General features: G+C 44.9%; 1 protein-coding gene across 11 annotated transcripts in view; it reads right to left on the bottom strand.

Moving 5' to 3' along the window:
• ATXN2 (ataxin 2) overlaps nucleotides 1-14,490 on the bottom strand; it is a 1,121,476-nt gene that overhangs the window by 725,882 nt on the left and 381,104 nt on the right. For all 11 annotated transcript variants that reach the window (XM_069214846.1, XM_069214840.1, XM_069214837.1 and 8 more), the window contains one exon: nucleotides 12,459-12,638. In XM_069214846.1, the coding sequence (XP_069070947.1) occupies nucleotides 12,459-12,638 (180 nt within the window). The remainder of the gene's footprint in view (nucleotides 1-12,458; nucleotides 12,639-14,490) is intronic.

Raw genomic sequence — 14,490 nt, 5'->3', positions numbered from 1 at the left:
GGGTCAAGAGATCGGATCTGTTTGATAGGTAGTGATGAGGTACCACAGATAGACCCAGAAGTGTTCAGTACCAATATTGACGCGCCCTTGTGGGGGCTATGAGAATCAAGGTGATGGAGGTTAGTCTCATCTTCTTTACCAGTAATGGAATTAGTGGGAGAGGTGGAAAAGCGTAAGCAAATATGCCTGACCAATTCATCCACTGAGCATTGCCCTTGGATGGGCTTGAGATTTGAGATGTCAGCCTTTCATATGTTCTAGATCCTTCAAATTGCTTGAGACCATGGACTATTCAGCCATTCCTGAATCAGGTCTCATGTGTAATCCTGCATTTGGAATCAAATGAATACATGATGCCATCTTACCCAGTAAGTTCCTCACCATGTTCACTGTCAGAGACTGAGATGTCTGGCTATCCTTTACCCTCACTGGAATGGGCCATTTAAAGGTGAGCTGTGTGATGAGCATAGTCTGTAAAAGGATTTTCTCCTCTTTTGGTTAAGGGGAATACTTCTTCATACTAACTGTGCATCGAAGCGGATACAGTAGATCTATTATGCTTAGTGGCATTGTTGTCCTTACCAGTCAATCGTACAGAAATGTGTATGCAAGAATTGATTCCTTTCTTACACGGGCTTCCAACAGCTTTGTAAAACACTCTTGATGCTGATCTCATCCCAAAGGTTTACTCCTTGAATTGATCATCAGCATCTTTCATTACAGACCTACAGTAATTTCTGTAGAAGGATGTGAAAGTTGACATCTTTCAGGTCCATGGTGTCAAGGTAATAATTCTCCTCCAGTGCTTTAATATCCTCCTGAAGGGTTCTCATCTAGCATTTCTGCATTTTGATGGACATGTTACTTACCTACGGTAAGGCCTTATCTGGCAGGACTATATCTAGCTGCAGATTCCTTACCTTTGAATTCTCTCAAGGCATCGGACTGGATCCCGAAGATTTTTCATGATGAGTACCCTGTGCCCCGGTAAGTGGCGTCAATTGGGTCCACGCCCGCCGCAGGATGCATCCGTGCTATAAGTGACATTGCGGTTCTTATATAGTTGCTATCCAGGTACACCATCAGTTTCTTTTCACAACTTTCCACGCCAGAAACGCGGATCCATGAAGAACTCCGACCACCTGTGTCTCAAAACCAGGGCACTGAAAATGGCATTCCTGCTCCTAGAAATCCATTCACAGAGCAGGGAGGATGGGTGGGCCTGTAAGCAATCTGGAGCTAGATTTAGTCTCTACCAAATACGGTTTGACTGAAGGTAAGTAACTTGTTTATCTGATAGAGACTTCTAGCTGCAGATTCCTCACCTTTGAATAGATACCCAAGCAATACCATCCATGGAGGCCTTTGTGCGGACCAATTTCAAACAAGGAAGTCCTGCAGGGCTGAAATGGCAAAATGCCCAACCCTCCAGATCGGACAGTCCAGGCAGTAGTGTTCAATAAACATGCGCAGAGATGCCCATGTTGCTGCCTAACAGAAGTCCAGGACCAGAACGCTGCGTGCTAATGGAGTGGTCACAGCTTTAGCTCTGGTAGAATAAACTTGCAAGCCCTCAGGGGGTTCCTTTTTGGTCAATGCACAGCAGATCAAGCTGATGGCCCAGGCGTTCCTCATCTTCTTTAGAATTCTGGGCAGGAGTGGTATGGGTGGAAAGGGGTACAGGAAGCCTGAATTCCACTAGATGAAAAGCATCTCCGAGCGAAAGCCGCCTTGGAAACTCCTGAGTGCATAACTTCTGACATTGCATGTTCTCAGCAGAGGTCAACAGATCTAACCAAGCCAGGTGGCCAGCACTCCCCTTTTTTGGGGTAGGGGTAAGGAGGTGTTGTGGGGTGCTGGCCACCCGACCCATGAGATCAGTGGGCTTGCGCGCCCTTGGCAATGCAGTGGCTGGGCAGCATGCGCTGCACAGTGGGTGGACGTGAATTTGCGTTGTTGAAAGCTCCTTCCATAGCCACGAAAGGAGCAACAGGCAGATTTGGGGGACAAGGAGCCGCTGCAACGCCCAAGGTCCTGGCCATAGCCTGAGAGTTCTTGAAGCATTCGAGTACCGAATCTGCCTTGTTTCCGAAGAGATGGATACCATCTAAGGCCATGTCCACAAGGAAAGCTTGGACATCCACCGAAAAGCCAGACATGCTCAGCCAGGTGTAACGCCTCAGGGCCGTTTTCGTTGAAACCCATCTGCCTAGCAAGTCGTGTCCAGTCTGCAACAGATCAGGAACTTTGATGCATCTCTCCCACCTGCAACAGCCACAAAGAGTACAGCCCGGGCCTTCTCCGGAACCTGTGGCAGCACCTACGCACCCGTAACCCACAGTGTGTGGTAATAACAGCCCAAAAGTTCATAGACGCAATGCCATGCTGGTGGAAGAAAACATGTTTTTCCCAAATGAGTCCAGCCTCTTGGATTTCCTATCCAGGGAAGCGGTAGGGAAAGCGCCTTAGGAAGATGAGGCTTGGACCACCAAGCTCTGTGGTGGGGTGTTGCGTAGGGAGGTTGTGTCCCCAAGTGCGGGCGATGGCAGCAGGCAATCGTCATATTCACAGAAGTGCCTGTGTTGTGTTTGGACCAGGTATCCGGAAGGAAGTCCATTTGGGGGCGGGGGGGTTGGGCATCACTGAATGGGAGCAAGGATTCGGATGTTGAAGATCCCAGTTGCAGTACCTCTGTCAAGAAATTACTCTCGATTGTCACCGAGGGTAGCTGAAGGTAAAGGATCTTAGCCGCCCCCCTCACTACTACAGCATAAGAGGCTCTCTCTCTCTCTATCTATCTATCTATCTATCTCTCCTCTGCAGCCCCAGTGAGGGAGAAAGCATACCAGTATCTGGAGATGTGATTAATCCACTGGCTTCACCCAAATCCCCACCCCAAACGTTTACTCCATTTCCTCCTCATACCGCTGATATTCTAAAGGGTTCAGCAACACCTCACATTCTTCTCCGAGGCCTAGTCCAGCAGACTAGGGCTCAGGATCCGATGTAGGAGGCAAAGCTCCTGCTGGCATCAGGAGATGCCCCTCTTGCTCCGTAATGGGGATGGCACCGTCGGGTGGGTGCTGGAAGCATTGAGGTGCACCCGGGAAGGTTGACCGGAGCCAGTACAGATCCAGGACTGGATCCTTAGGAGCCCATTTGTGCCGAGCCCAAAGCAGCCAGCACCGAAACCAATGGGGCCCTCTTCAGCCCTGCAGGGCCAGAAGGCACGCCAACAGGGTCTGACTGCCCAAACAAAGTGCATGACCTCATAAAATTATTTTATTTGGCAGGGGCCATTCCAGCTCCTGGAAATTCAGGTAGGAGCTGAGTCGGCCAGACGCAGGTTCTGAAGGATGAAGCCTAAAATGACGAGGCTCCCTTGTCACACCAGCCGAGGAGAAGTCAAAGACTGCTTCGACTTCTTGTGCCTCGACTTACCAGATCGTCCCGAAAACTTGGAGTGGGCCGACAATGACTTCGTACTGCACGATCAGTCCCGGGACCTTCCTCTTGACTAGGACATATACCTGCATGGAGTCTTCGGATGCTTGGCCTGGCACTCGGAGCCTGACTAAGCGCTCCAGACACCACAAACAGAAGAGGCACGGATCAGTAACTGTTATCGCCTGATGGCAAGCTCTACATGGCTTAAACCAGTCTTGCGTGACAACAGCTTGGCAAATCAGGAGGTAGTACCTCAAAAAAGTTCAACAAAGTTAAAAAAGGCCAGTCAAAAAATGACTGAGGGGTAATTCTTCCATTGGTTGAGCACTGGCTGAAACAGAAAAGAGAACTGACGGTGCACCTGGAAGGCACCTATGTAGGAACAGCGACATCATTTTTGGCACGGACACCACCAATGAAGTAGCAGATTAACACCACCTACCAGTGTCAGGAGTACTGCTCACGAAAAATCTTCCAGATCCAGTCTGACGCCTGGGGAGAATTTATAGGTAAGGAATCTACAGCTGTAAGTCAGATAACTTAGTTTACAAATTGCACATCAAGCACTGCCATTAACCAGTTCTGTGCCGCGGACGTAACCATTACGTCCTGGGCACCCAGCCCAGAGGGAGCGCTAGCGCTCCCTCTGTGGAGTTCCCCCCACCCCCCCAAGTCAGAGATGGAAGGGGAAGCCCTACCCTTCCACCCCCGACCCCCCCACCCTCCCTGTGACGTCAGCGCGCGCTGATTTTCACAATGCCTCCTTCTTCGGGCTGGAACCTCAGCTTCCAGCGCAATGATCGGAAGAGAAATGCAAAGCATTTCTCTTCCGATCATGTGGAGGCGGCAGAGAGGCTTCAAAGGGAAGGAAATGTATTTCCTTCCCTTTGAAGTCTCTCTCTGCGTTTTGGCAGCCGGATTGAAAGCAATCCGGCTGTCAAAACGCCCAATAGACACCAGGGATGTCTTTTTTGAAAAGGATACTGACATAAGTGAGCCACCCCTTGGGCAAGGGTCGCTCCCAGGGGGGGCATTTTTTTTTTAAGGCCTTTTCTGCCCCCAGGGGGGGCAGAAACCTCTAGGCACCAGGGATAAAAAAAAAATTGTTTGTTTTGTTTTAGGTGTGGGGAGCGACCCCTTAGGCAAGGGTCGCTCCCGTATGGGGCAAATTTATTTAGACTCATTCCTGCAAAGTCCTCAACCTAGAGGTTCCAGCCCCCCCCCACACATTTTATTTAGGCCATTTCTGCCCGCTTTGGGGGCAGATCGGCCAATTTTAGGTCAATCTGCCCCCAGGGGGGGCAGAAACCTCTAGGCGCCAGGGCAATTTTTTGGGGGTATTTTTATTTTTGTTTGTTTGTGTTTTTTTTAGAGATGGGGAGCGACCCCTTAGGCAAGGGTCGCTCCCCTGGAGGGGCAAATGGTATTCAGACCATTTCTGCCCCCCTTGGGGGCAAATCAGCTGATTTTAGGTGAATCCACTTGGCACTGGGGATCTTTTTTTTTTTTTGCGCCGTCACGCAAGGGAAGCGACCCCATAGGCAAGGCTGAGCTAGAGGCCAAAATCCACAGGTAGGCACTTTGCAAAAAACACCTCTGTTTTCTGTGAAAAAATGTGATGTGTCCACGTAGTGTTTTGGGCCATTTCCTTTCGTGGGCGCTAGGCCTACCCACACAAGTGAGGTACCATTTTTATCGGGAGACTTGGGGGAACGCTGGGTGGAAGAAAATTTGTGGCTCCTCTCAGATTCCAGAACTTTCTGTCACCGAAATGGGAGAAAAATTTGTTTTTTTAGCCAAATTTCGAGGTTTGCAAAGGATTCTGGGTAACAGAACCTGGTCAGAGCCCCACAAGTCACCCCATCTTGGATTTCCCTAGGTCTCTAGTTTTCAAAAATGCACAGGCTTGGTAGGTTTCCCTAGGTGCCGGCTGAGCTAGAGTCCAAAATCTACAGGTAGGCACTTTGCAAAAAACACCTGTTTTCTGTCAAAAAATGGGATGTGTCCACGTTGTGGTTTGGGGCATTTCCTGTCGCGGGTGCTAGGCCTACCCACACAAGTGAGGTATCATTTTTATTGGGAGACTTGGGGGAACACAGAATAGCAAAACAAGTGTTATTGCCCCTTGTCTTTCTCTACATTTTTTCCTTCCAAACATAAGAGAGTGTGTAAAAAAGACGTCTATTTGAGAAATGCCCTGTAATTCACATGCTAGTATGGGCACCCCGGAATTCAGAGATGTGCAAATAACCACTGCTCCTCAACACCTTATCTTGTGCCCATTTTGGAAATACAAAGATTTTCTTGATAGCTATTTTTTACTCTTTATATTTTAGCAAATTAATTGCTGTATACCCGGTATAGAATGAAAACCATAGGCAGGGTGCAGGTCATTTATTGGCTCTGGGTACCTAGAGTTCTTGATGAACCTACAAGCCCTATATATCCCCGCAACCAGAAGAGTCCAGCAGACGTATATTGCTTTAAAAAATCTGACATTGCAGGAAACAGTTACAGAGTAAAACGTAGAGAAAAATAGCAGATTTTTTCACCTCAATTTCAATATTATTTTTTGTCAGTTGTTATTTTCTGTAGGAAACCCTTGTAGGATCTACACAAATGACCCCTTGCTGAATTCAGAAATTTGTCTACTTTTCAGAAATGTTTAGGTTTCTGGGATCCAGCATTGGTTTCATGCCCATTTCTGTCACTGACTGGAAGGAGGATGAAAGCACAAAAAATTGTAAAAATGGGGTATGTCCCAGTAAAATGCCAAATTTGTATTGAAAAATTGGGTTTTCTGATTCAAGTCTGCCTGTTCCTGAAAGCTGGGAAGCTGGTGAGTTTAGCACCGCAAACCCTTTGTTGATGCCATTTTCAGGGGAAAAACCACAAGCCTTCTTTTCTGCAGCCACTTTTTCCCATTTTTTAAAAAAAAAAACGAAATTTTCACTGTATTTTGGCTAATTTCTTGGCCTCCTTAAGGGGAACCACAAAGTCTGGGCACCTCTAGAATCCCTAGGATGTTGGAAAAAAAGGACGCAAATTTGGCTTGGTTAGCTTATGTGGACAAAAAGTTATGAGGGCCTAAGCGCGAACTGCCCCAAATAGGCAAAAAAAGGCCTGACACAGGAGGGGGAAAAGGCCTGGCAGCGAAGGGGTTAAAGCTGCAGACAGGCCGGTAGGGCTGAGACCATGTCAGTTGTCATTGGAGTCTTTGCTGCTGGTGCGGCTCTTCAGTCCTCCTTTTTAAGGTCACCAGGAATCTGAAGAGCAGGGTTCAGGGGTGCCCCTAAATACTAGATTTGTGGGTGTTACAGGGGTCAAAGGGCAGTTGCCAATGGCTACCGACCCTAAGGGTGGCTACACCCTTCCTGTGCCCACTCCCTTTGAGGAGGGGGTCACATACAAACCCTTTTGGCTAGCATCCTCCAAAACAAGATAGAAGATTATGCTAGGAGGGGTTCACCTCAGCTTTGGGCACTCTAGGGGTGGTCCCAGCTGGGATGGGCACACCTCTTGGTGTTTACCAATTGTCCCGCCTGACCTGCTGCCAAACGTGCTGCTTGGTCAGAGGGCTGGCATGCCCTGGAGTCCCCTGAGGCAGCAGAACAAAAGGCTCTCAGACTCACCGCCAAGTGATGCTGTTCTTGCAGGGTAGAAGTGTGAAGCACCTCCACCCAGAAAGAGCTTTGTCCCTGACTCATGAGAGCACAAAGGCTCTAACCCTATGGGGTCAGAAACTCATCTGGAAATGGCAGGCTGGCATAGACCGGTCAGCTACACACTAGAGAGTTGGGTGAATTTCAGGGGGCATCTCAAAGATGCCCTCTGTGTGCATTTTACAATAAATACAACACTGACATCAGTGTGGGTTTACTGAGCTGAGAAGGTTGATACCAAACTTCCCAGTCTTCAGTGAAGCCATCATGGAGATGTTGAGTTCACATTGGCAAGTTCCCAGCCAATGTACTCAATATACAGGGAGTGCAGAATTATTAGGCAAATGAGTATTTTGACCACATCATCCTCTTTATGCATGTTGTCTTACTCCAAGCTGTATAGGCTCGAAAGCCTACTACCAATTAAGCATATTAGGTGATGTGCATCTCTGTAATGAGAAGGGGTGTGGTCTAATGACATCAACACCCTATATCAGGTGTGCATAATTATTAGGCAACTTCCTTTCCTTTGGCAAAATGGGTCAAAAGAAGGACTTGACAGGCTCAGAAAAGTCAAAAATAGTGAGAGATCTTGCAGAGGGATGCAGCACTCTTAAAATTGCAAAGCTTCTGAAGCGTGATCATCGAACAATCAAGCGTTTCATTCAAAATAGTCAACAGGGTCGCAAGAAGCGTGTGGAAAAACCAAGGCGCAAAATAACTGCCCATGAACTGAGAAAAGTAAAGCGTGCAGCTGCCACGATGCCACTTGCCACCAGTTTGGCCATATTTCAGAGCTGCAACATCACTGGAGTGCCCAAAAGCACAAGGTGTGCAATACTCAGAGACATGGCCAAGGTAAGAAAGGCTGAAAGACGACCACCACTGAACAAGACACACAAGCAGAAACGTCAAGACTGGGCCAAGAAATATCTCAAGACTGATTTTTCTAAGGTTTTATGGACTGATGAAATGAGAGTGAGTCTTGATGGGCCAGATGGATGGGCCCGTGGCTGGATTGGTAAAGGGCAGAGAGCTCCAGTCCGACTCAGACGCCAGCAATGTGGAGGTGGAGTACTGGTTTGGGCTGGTATCATCAAAGATGAGCTTGTGGGGCCTTTTCGGGTTGAGGATGGAGTCAAGCTCAACTCCCAGTCCTACTGCCAGTTCCTGGAAGACACCTTCTTCAAGCAGTGGTACAGGAAGAAGTCTGCATCCTTCAAGAAAAACATGATTTTCATGCAGGACAATGCTCCATCACACGCGTCCAAGTACTCCACAGCGTGGCTGGCAAGAAAGGGTATAAAAGAAGGAAATCTAATGACATGGCCTCCTTGTTCACCTGATCTGAACCCCATTGAGAACCTGTGGTCCATCATCAAATGTGAGATTTACAAGGAGGGAAAACAGTACACCTCTCTGAACAGTGTCTGGGAGGCTGTGGTTGCTGCTGCACGCAATGTTGATGGTGAACAGATCAAAACACTGACCGAATCCATGGATGGCAGGCTTTTGAGTGTCCTTGCAAAGAAAGGTGGCTATATTGGTCACTGATTTGTTTTTGTTTTGTTTTTGAATGTCAGAAATGTATATTTGTGAATGTTGAGATGTTATATTGGTTTCACTGGTAATAATAAATAATTGAAATGGGTATATATTTTTTTTTGTTAAGTTGCCTAATAATTATGCACAGTGATAGTCACCTGCACACACAGATATCCCCCTAACATAGCTAAAACTAAAAACAAACTAAAAACTACTTCCAAAAATATTCAGCTTTGATATTAATGAGTTTTTTGGGTTCATTGAGAACATGGTTGTTGTTCAATAATAAAATTAATCCTCAAAAATACAACTTGCCTAATAATTCTGCACTCCCTGTAGCTACACTGCACTTACAGGGACTAAGAATTGATGTAGACACTGTAGGGGCATATTGCTCATGCAAGTATGCCCTCACCTGTGGTATAGTGCACCCTGTGCCTTAGGGGTGTAAGGCCTGTTAGATGGGTGACTTACCTATGCCACAGGCAGTGGTTTGTGGGCATGGCACCCATGGAGGAACTCCATGTCGACTTTACCTTTTTCTTCCCACCAACACATCCAGTCTGCAATGGCAGGGTGCATGTGTTTGGGGGAGGGGAAGGGGGGTCCCCTTAATAAGGCATAATACATGCTGTAGCCCTTAGGGACCCTCTATGTTCACAGTGCCCTTGGTACCACTAGTACCTTTTACAAGGGACTTAGCTGTGTGCCAGAGATGTGCCAATTGAGGAAGCAATGGTACAGCTTAGGGAAAGAACACGGGTGCAGAGGCCTGGTTAGCAGGATCCCAGCACACACTCAGTCAAGTTAGCATCAGATATCAGGCAAAAAGTGGGGGTAACCATGCCAAAAGAGGCACTTTCCTGCACTTAGGACAGCTTGGCCCTCTCTTGCTTGCTGGTGTGCAATAATATCCACACAGTAGTGTTTGGTGAATGTGTGAGAAATGGACCATGTACCTGCTTTACATATGTTAGCTATGGGTATGTTTTCAAGGAAAGCCATAGTGGCTCTTTTCCTGCAATTGGAATGAGGTCTGGGTGGGCCAGGCAAATTCCCTCTAGTCTTAATGTAGAAGGTGTGAACACTTTTGACAGTTCATACAGCTATGCACATCTTTGAAAGTGTGTGGTGACCATTGTGCATTGGTGAAAAAAACAAAACGTTGTTGAGTTTTGTGAAACAGCTTAGTTTTGTTGATGTAAAACAACATGCTTGATATCAAGGGGTGAAGAGTTCTCTCCACCATGTAGTCTGGCTACGGACAAAATATCGGGAGCTCAGTCAAAGACCAAATGGCATGCATTTAAAGTTATACCATACATGTGCACATTTTTTATGCAAATGTCTTGTGTCCTGTAAAATGTGATCACACTTTTGAGACAGTCAGAATTTTGGAAAATCTGTTGAAGATATCAACGAAGGCAATCAACCCAACAGTTAGTGGAACTGACTTTCATATATTTCGCAAAGTTTTGCTTAAGTCTACATTTTTGTAAATTTACATCTTTCAATCATTCTATTGATGGTGTGAAAGGCCACAATAAGAGCGCAAGGTGGACTTTGTGAACACCTATTAGAAGAGAGATACCAGGGCCTACTTGGATAAAGACTAGTAAATGTACTTCTGTTTGAAATTTTTCCAGGGACATGCAACTTTATTCCTCTCGGACGTTATAACTGCACATGTTCAGCTAAGAGATTAATGTGGGTTTAGATGTTAACATTATTGTCTAGTACATTGGTTCCTAACTTGTGGTCCGGGACCCCAGGGAGTCCACAAAGCCTCAAGGGATCCACGACTGCTTAGAAAATAAAATAATATTAACAAATTAGGTTCCCAGCTTTCAGAAATGACTCACTGGGAGGTCTCCACATTCCAATAAGGATTCAGTAGGGATCCAGTAATGATGAAGTGGGGGTCCACAGAAGTCAAAAGGCTGGGAACCACTGGTCTAGTGGAAGCCAAGTCATTTACCGCATTAGATGATAGTTACCCAAGAGATGTTCAATGTGCAGTTGAGTAAACGATCTGACTGTGTCCAACGAGGGCTACACTTGCACCGGTTTTTACAGCAGCAATAGCAAGGAAGCACCATTTGCAGCTAAGGCTATAACATGGTTTCAAACACCGTATCATGCAAACCTGAACAGAAACTAATTTATAGAAAATCCAAAGAATCGATCAGCGGACATAGGGACTTATAATTTTCCTATTCTCTTAATCTTTATGGGGCAACAAGAATAAAGGCCTGAATTGTTGGCCATCAGGTAATTTCACTCAAATATTCACATATTTTATTACAGATCCTACCTACTCATTTGCTTAAATCTTTCTTGCAGTGAATTGGAGAAAAGACCTCCATAATAGCTCCAATCTTTTGGAGCCCATCCAGAAAGGTATGATGCCTGTTACAAATGAGACGCTAACCCAATGATGAAGCGTGCCACTGTTGGTGGGTGAGGTTTCCTCATCCCAAATAGGAAACAACTCATAGTGGACAATTAGATTTTCTGTTATTTCTTTGCTCTTCATGTTCGCTTTACTTTTGAGATTTTGTGATGTCTTGGGAAAGGCGTAGTACGTGCCTTAAAATCCTCCCATTACCTCTATATTGATATTAAAATATAGTTGCATCACATTGAAAGCTACATTTTATGAATACTGTGCTACAATTAGACCTCCTGTTTTTATTTTATCTATTACATCTAGATTTGCCACTGGAATGCTTTTCAGGTGGCAAATTGCTTTGACCAGTAGCAGTATTTTATTATAATACCAAGAAGGTTTAAGGTATTAAATTGTATTAATTACACACAACTGTAAAATAATACACAGCAAGAGCTAGTTTCGTGTAGGTTTGGTATGTGATTTTATGACTGAATTGGCAATCTCATATATTGATTACTAAATTTAGCTGTGTAAAAGTTTTGCCATCAAGTGATTAGTCCAACCCCAAAAATCACGTGTGCATCGATCCACCGGTCAGTGAATAGGAGATGTGAATAGGATTCACCAAGAGCAAAAACCGTTATTCCCACTTTATAGTGGTAATGGATAAAGCACTGAGCTGTGCATTCACACTCTAGAACAAGCACTGTCTGAAAAGAGGATTATTTAAAGTCTCCCAAGATCCAACAAAATACTGGCGTTCAGGGTGCAGCTAAACTGCAGACACTATCAAGACAACATAAGAAAATATGCATGAAAAACATAAGTGAAACGAGTGACGTAGCAAGTGTGTTAAATATTCTAGTGCAAGAAAGGAACTGGGTCCTCTGACTGTTCTTTAATAGTGAAAGAGAGCAATAACCAGGGTTAAGAGTGATCCACTGAACCACTCATAGCTATGCCCAAGTGTAAACTTAACATTTCTTCCCATATCGGCAATGTTTAAGATTCAGGATTTTAGTATTTCAACTTAGGTCTAATAACCACTAACTCAATGGCTTTATCAGCTCAGTAACTTTATCACTGTAAGAGCTTTATCACCTTAACTGCTCTGTGCATAGATGCTTGCATGCTCCTGAATCAGCATATTTATTGGCGCTCTCAGGACACGACAGGGAAATGATGAACCTTGCTTTTCTGAACCCTCTTGTGCTTGCCAACTTCATGTTGGTCCCCTGGGTGGACATATATTTTTAAGATAGTTCAATTTTACAATTCTTCCTTCTGTCGATCAGATGTTTAATTCCCTTATCCACAACACACATAGCAATACTTCCAAAACTAAATATTATTAACTATTAGGCAAATAGTATAAAACTTACAACTTCAACAGCAATGTAAGCTTTACATACCCCCAATAACAACAGAAGACCATGTTCCACCGGGGTTGCTTCGAGACACTGGAGGGGTAGGTAGTTCTCCGGGTGCATTATGAGAAACGAACTCCAAACTACCAGAAATCGCACCCCTACCAGAGGAAATTCTGTGACCGCGAGGGTGTCGCTGTGCCTTAGGAGACATTCTTAGAGGACCTATTAAGTAAACATCATGCATTCAAAGTAAATGTTACAGTTTGCACAACAGGATTTCTTATTTCATACAATGTCATTTAAATTACAATGGTAATGTACAGATATGTTAGAGACTCCAGTTAAATTCCAAAGTTAGTAAACATATACTTACATATCAATTTTACCACATCCAGTACGTTTCCGTAAATGATTAATTCTATTTTTTTTCTCACTATTTGCATATATAAACCAGACCACACAATATGTCCAAGATAAAAAAAAACAGAGTGCATATCGGTTTGCTGATTATTTGAAAGTAAGAGCTGGGATACACACGACTTCTGAAAACTTTGTACCGCCTCAAACTAGATCTAAACAAGTGCTTTTCCTATGTAAAATATTTTATTTATCTATTCAGCACGTGTTGTAAAATGTATTTTTATCCTCCGAACAACAGTGGCCTTCTTACTTTCTTGGTATGGTGAAAACCCAGCAAACCTCAACATGTATGTTTTGAATAGACTGGGGAAGGAGAACAATTTATTTTCCTTTTATTTGGTAAACATGTTAGAGATCATTACTTTCATAATTGGAACACTATGATACATTGGTGAGGTGCTAGTCTGTAGTTTAAATGTAGATTTCCTTTCATTCATGATTGTATGTTTCATATCACTCTTCAGCTCCATGCCCCTCCTTTTCCAACTCTCACATTTTCCCCACCCAATAGCATTGCTCATATTCTGCATCATGCAACACTGATGGCAATATTTTAAGTAGTTGCTTGGGAAGGCTGAAGGTCTTATGTGAACAAGTGTCAAATGGGTACACCGCAAAGTCAACCTTAAATGATAGGCATTTACAGTATGGATCTATTTAATTATAAATGTGCACTGGATACCACTTTGGCCCTCTAAGAGTAAAGTGCAAGGAAGGAGTTCAGGTGAATATTCAACTGTGATGCTGGAGTCAAATGAATGAATGCCTCTGCTATGCATTACAAGGTCACAGAAAAAGCTCCGATATCTAATTCATTGAAACGGTCACCAATTGTAAAATGGGGCAACTTAAAAAGCCTTGATATCGGAGGTTCAACTAGTCTGAATGATTTCCATGGGGGCACAAGTGGCAGGAACCAAGGTTAGGCATGTATTCCTCAGAGGTGAGTAAATTAAATGTATGACAGACACTCTGCAGTTAGCAGCTAAAACGAAAATAATACATTTTAACTAAGAGTAGGTCAAAATTAGTCTTTAGGCCCTGACAGAGGTTCTGTTGATTTCTTTTCAGTACGAGATGTGATAATAGTGCTTTACAAAGTGCTGATCAATGTACATGAAGCAGCTAACCAAATTAAACAGGCCAAGGCTAAATAACCTTTGGAGCATAATCTGCACAAATTTAATTGTCACCATACTCGGCCTCTGTTTCTTTCATCGTAGTCCCTGCGAGGAGTAACTGGGTCTCGACTTGCCCAGTTATTCATTTAGTTATGGGCTTATTTTCCTTCTTATCGTGATTCTTAAACACCTGGATTTGATGCTGCCGGGCCTTAACTTTAAATGTTAGTTAATCTTTGCTATGCAAACAGGCACACAAAATACACCCCCAGTGTGTGAAGTAGGTGTCGGGTTGTAGATAGAAATCAATGGAGAGACCCCGGAGTCACTCTGGAGATGCAGGCAGGGCACAGGGGGGCTTCTCGGGCCAGCCACTGACTGATGAGGGCCGCCTGCTGGTCACTCCTGCACCGGTAGTGAGTTTCTCTCGGTCCTGGGGGCTGCGGGTGCAGTGCTTCCTCCAGGCGTCGGGTTCCTTTGTTACCAGGCAGTCGCGGTCAGGGGGAGCCTTTGGATTCTCTCTGCAGGCGTCG

This window comes from Pleurodeles waltl, chromosome 11 (genome assembly GCF_031143425.1).
Source record: "Pleurodeles waltl isolate 20211129_DDA chromosome 11, aPleWal1.hap1.20221129, whole genome shotgun sequence".
In the NCBI taxonomy this organism is placed as follows: domain Eukaryota; kingdom Metazoa; phylum Chordata; class Amphibia; order Caudata; family Salamandridae; genus Pleurodeles; species Pleurodeles waltl.
Note: the sequence above shows the minus strand (reverse complement) of the source record. Positions and strands in the feature narration are given on the sequence as shown.